General features: G+C 37.4%; 1 protein-coding gene across 1 annotated transcript in view; it reads right to left on the reverse strand.

Moving 5' to 3' along the window:
* Nucleotides 1–2,042: 2,042 nt before the first annotated feature.
* Nucleotides 2,043–5,268, reverse strand: part of Ube2t (ubiquitin-conjugating enzyme E2T) — a 23,303-nt gene continuing 20,077 nt past the window's right edge. Inside the window, exons 4-7 of the mRNA XM_013017363.1 lie at nucleotides 3,709–3,814; nucleotides 3,515–3,613; nucleotides 3,058–3,141; nucleotides 2,043–2,395 (exon numbers count right to left, since the gene is read on the reverse strand). Coding sequence (XP_012872817.1) covers nucleotides 2,246–2,395; nucleotides 3,058–3,141; nucleotides 3,515–3,613; nucleotides 3,709–3,814 — 439 coding nt within the window. The 3' untranslated portion in view covers nucleotides 2,043–2,245. The remainder of the gene's footprint in view (nucleotides 2,396–3,057; nucleotides 3,142–3,514; nucleotides 3,614–3,708; nucleotides 3,815–5,268) is intronic.

Below are 5,268 nucleotides of genomic sequence, written 5' to 3' on the forward strand. Positions count from 1 at the left end.
AACTGTTCCTAAATCCAGTTCTCATTTCATGTCTGGGTTTAGCCTGAATCAATCGGTACAAGGCAGTTCACTAGCTACAGTGATTGCTTTTTTTAAGGTGGTCCGGTCCATTCTCCAAATTTGTTCCATGGAAATCAAATCCTCTAGATGTTACCATAGCACATGACTCCTGCTAGGAGGGGAAGAAACTTCTGGGACAAACAACCTAAGAGAAAGCTGATAGTATGGATGATAGAGACCAAACTCTTTATATTACAGAGGCTCTGAGTCTACCAGTCTACATTTGTCTTTTTTGAATCTGAATCCACCAATCTAAGTGTTGGTTCTTTTTTTTTCCCCCCAGTGCCAGTAGAGGAGCTTCCTTCTCTCGCTTAGATTTTTTTTTTTTTTTGCGTAAGGTTGACTCTCTACCACCCAAGTAATAACTCTATTCAGGCTTTGTGATGGCTTATTGGAGATAAGAATCTCTCACATTTGCCTGCCTGGCTTCAAACTGGAATCCTCAGAGCTCAGCCTACTTACTGAGTAGCAAGGATCACAAGCATGAGCTGCCCATACTCCATTCCTCCTTTCATTTAGTAAGGCAAGAAGTTCCTTTTATTAGCCCCAGTCTGAGTCGAGTTTCACTTAAAACTGAAAGCATTCTAATAGATATATTTCTGGTATTTAGGAACTCCAAACCTGTCATGAGTGTAGATGATAAGCCTGGAGTAATATGACCTGTCATGGAGTTCTCATTTCTTGCTTTGTGTAAGCCCAGTAGACACATTGTACAGCAAACTGCTGCTGAGAGAAGGGTTTAAAGCACTTTATGTAGTAGAAGAGGGGATAGAAGCTTGGCTCAGGAAGTAAAGTACCAGCCTTTAAGTAAAAGCATCAGACCCTGAGTTTAAGTCCCAGTCTTGAAGGGACAACCAAAACAGATCAATAGGAAATGCCTATTCAGAGCTGCTTTTAAGGTGTGGTGTTCAGCCTCGGTATAAAAATATTGCTACACTGGGATATGGACTGACATTATAATGCCTATTTCTTTGCCTAGGTAATCCTAACACCTATATTCCTCAAAAAGTCTTCCCATGGCACAAGAAACTTCTTCCTACTTCAGCTGATTTTGCACTCTAAATCTCTTGGGGCAGGGAGTGTAGCTTAATGGTAGTGCTCACCTAACATGTGTGGAACCCTGGGTTCAATCCCCAGCACTACAAAAATAAAAAAAAAATTTAAAAAACCTTGATTTACATACAAACAAGTGTATGATAAAATCACAAGTAGGGAATTCACATATGTCATCTAAATGTTTAGAGTAATACAATTGAATACTAAGAAATAAAAGAAATTGTAACAATTTCTATTTAAATCTATATGATGTTAATAGCATGACTAATTTTCTGATTATATCCTCAAACACTAGCATAGTACTAGGCACAAAGTACTCATTGGTTAATTCTGGCCAGTTATATACTTCACAAAGAGAAAGTTGTGAAAATGTTAAATATTAATGTTAACATATTAACATTTCTTTATTCTCACATTAAAAAACTTCTGAAAAGTGAGAATTTCTAAGTCTAGCGGTAACTGAGTTATTTTTAACAGCTGCTTTACATCTATGTCAAATATCCATTGTCCCCACTGATGTTGCTAGTCTGGCAAATAACAATTTCAAATATTGTAATCTTTTCTATCTTCTTGGTGGTACTGAGGTTTGAGTTTAGGGGCTCTGCTTCAGCAACACTCCCACCCCTTTTACCAGACAGGATTTTTCAGACAGGGTTTCATGATTTTGCCAGGGGCTAGGCTCAGACTGCAATCCTATCTCTGATGCAAAGAGGCTAGGGTTATAGCTACGCAACACCATTCTTAGCTTTGTTTGTGAGACAGGGTGTGTTATGTAGTCAAGGCTGGCCTCAAACTGTTGTCCTGTCTCAGCCTCCAAAGTGCTAGGATTCCAAGCATTTGCCACAAAACACCAATCAAATATTATAGCATTCTGAAACACAGAATTCTGGCCAGTTTATTCCCACATACTTAGGATAAAAACATACTCAACATTAAGTGACTATTTTTCAGGTTAAAAAGGTTTCAAAACATATATACAACATAAATAAAACAAACTGAAGAGAATCATTGTCGATCAGAATATGTAAATACAGTATTGTTTTACAGAATACAAAAATTATGTTACCAAATACAAAGAAAAACATTCAAGAAAAGTAAGCGAATAAGATCTTGTCAAAGATCTTATTAACTAAGATGGATCAAGAAAAGCCTCATGAACATCAGAGTGAAATTTCTTTTCTATGCCTCCTAGTTGCCTGGCCTTCCTTTTCTGTACTGAGTTGTAGACTTCACAGTCACTGGTCTTTGGTAAATCATCAAGCACCTCCTCTTCACTGGCCTAAAAAGAAGAGAGAGGGTGAAATACGAAGTCGACACAAATGCCAATGGAAAAAAACCTCACAACTCTAATACACATTTTACACATTGTAGTTTGTATAACATTTCCTCCAAAAGTATCTTCCTCAATTCTTATTAATTTGCTTTTTAACAAGTAACACATAACTGCTACTTTCAATCTGAATTGAAATGTTTTAATTCAGCAACTAGGATGCACTCATCACCACACTTGTATTTTACATTATGGTGAATGGGGAAACTTTATCAACTTAAAACTATTGAATAAGAAACAAAAATTTCCCTTCCCCACTATTTTTGCAACTAGTCTCTGCTCTGTAAATGTTGCCTTGTCTCCGTGTAAAAAAAACCCAAAAAAAAAAAAAAACTCAGAAAAAAAGAATCTGAGTCACCTCTCTATTCTTGCTATCCTCAAGAATACATAACAGTATTAACCAGCTTCTGCCTGCCCTCTAGTGTTACCAACAGCTGACAACTGTTAGGAAAAAAATGTTAGTTGAGCACCTAGGCTATTTTGCTGAATAATACCAAATGATTACAAAAGTAGAAAAAGGTCAACTAGTTAACATGTATATTTAGCAACTTCAGTAAACTATATTTTTACATATATGTTTAATGAACTGATAATAATAGTAAATGTCATACCCTCTGTTTCTGTCTCGCATGTTTCTCTGTCCACTGCCTGGCATTCTTGAGGAAAACTGGCTTGTTATATTTAAATTCTGAGGACTGAAATGAAATCCAAGGAAATAGTTAACAGAGAATCTAAGGAGTCAGTAGCTTATGCCTATAATCCTAGCTACTGAAGAAGCTGAGATCTGAAGATTACAGTTCAAAACCAGCTGAAGCAGAAAAGACTGTAAGACTCTTATTTCCAATTAACCACAAAAAGCCAGAAGTAGAGCTGTGGTTCAAGCAGCAGAGCACCAATTTGAACAAAAAAGGTAAGGAACAGTGCCCAATCCTGAGTACAAGCCTCAGTCTCCCTCCCTCATCCAAGGCAAGAGTTAACAGAGAAACAATGATTTGCAATGATATGTCCCAGCTGCTGCAGTTAGATAGACAAAGGAGCTTATGCTGCAGAGATGATAGGAATACTTACAATGTCAGCCATGAGTGGGTCATCAGGGTTGGGTTCTGACATGAGCAGTTGGATAGAGGTCAACACAGTAGCAATATTGAGGGATGGTCTCCAGGCACCCTATACACAAGTACAAAGTTGCCTTTATATTAAAAAGTGATACTGTTAATTAAAGTTTAAAAGAATGCCTAAGTCAACCTTTACCCACCACTCACTTTTGGTGGCAATTTGAGAACATCTAGACAAATCCTTCCAGCAGAGTCAATGTTTGGATGATAGATAGGAGTCAGAAATCGGATTTGTGGAGGTTCAAATGGGTACCTTTAAATGTATAGGAAAATAATTATTACTTTAATATGGTCTTTTACTACAGTTTTAATAGTTTCCTGGTTACTAAGCTATACAGAAATGTTGGAATTTAAAAACATGAGTAAAAAAATATTTGGGAAGCAACCTTTTTCTCTTTCTAAATCTGTAGTATAAAAAAATTTAACCAATACTAAAAAAGTTGAAAAATATTATTGAAAACATTCATATACTCACCACCTTGGTTCAAGCCACTTTATTATCTAAATACTTTAAATACTAAAAAAATCTCCTAATTATCCTATATAACTGTACTACCATTATACCTATGAAAAAAATTAAGAGTTCCCCAATATCATTATTTAAATTTCCTTAATATTGCTATTCCCAATGTTTTATAGTTGGAATTTTTCAATTAAGATTTGTACATTGCATTTGGTTACTATGTCTCTTTAGTGACCCATGAACTTCGGAAAATTCACAGTCTGCTTTCAGAAGTGATGTAGGACATGATTACTAAGCTATTCTCTAGGGATTTTACAAGTCTGGCCAGGATCCGATCAGGTAAATAGATGTCTGCATTTCAGTAGTGGGATGTTCATTCATGCCTTTCTCTTTCTGCACAAAACTAAAACTGTAACTTAGCTGATTAGAGCCTTAAAAGAGACTTGAAATAAGGGAGCTCTGAAATCGAGATGGAACACAGAATGGTGGTTTCCCGAGACTGGGGGAAGGGTAAAATGGGAGTTGAAGTTTAATGGGTATGAAGTTACAATTTGGGAGAATGAAAAGGTTTTCACATAGATAGTGATAGGTGTACAATAATGTAAAAAATAGAGCTGGGAGTGTGGCTTCGTGGTGGAATGCTTGCCTAGCACACATGAAGCCCTGGGTTCAATTCCTCAGTACCACATAAACTAACAAAAAAGCCAGAAGTGGCACTGTGACTCAAGTGGTAGAGTGCTAGCCTTGAGCAAAAGAAGCTCAGGGACAGTGCCCAGGCCCTGAGTTCAAGCTCCAGTACTGGCAAAATAATAATAATGTAAAAAGTACACTTAACAATGGTTAAAATGGCTAGGCCCAGTGGCTCACATCTGTAACCCTAGCTACTTGGAGGATGAGATCTGAGGATCACCATTCAAAGTCAGCCTGGGCAGGAAAGTCCATGAGACTCTTAATCTCCAACTAACTCACTAAACAAACAGAAGTGGAGCTATGGTTCAAGTGATAGTGTACTGGTATTGGGCAAAAAAGCTCAGTGACAGCATCTAGGCCCTGAGTTCAAGCGCTACAACCAGTGCGCACACATATACATACACACACAGAAGGTAAAAATGGTCAAGTTAATGTTATAAAAAATGATTGTTTAGGGGCTGGGAAGGTGGCTCAGTGATAGAGCGCTTGCCTTGCATGCATGAGGCCCTGGGTTCGATTCCTCAGCACCACATAAGCAAAAAGAAAAAAGCTGG

The sequence above is a fragment of the Dipodomys ordii genome, unplaced genomic scaffold (genome assembly GCF_000151885.1).
Source record: "Dipodomys ordii isolate 6190 unplaced genomic scaffold, Dord_2.0 Scaffold35, whole genome shotgun sequence".
Lineage (NCBI taxonomy): Eukaryota > Metazoa > Chordata > Mammalia > Rodentia > Heteromyidae > Dipodomys > Dipodomys ordii.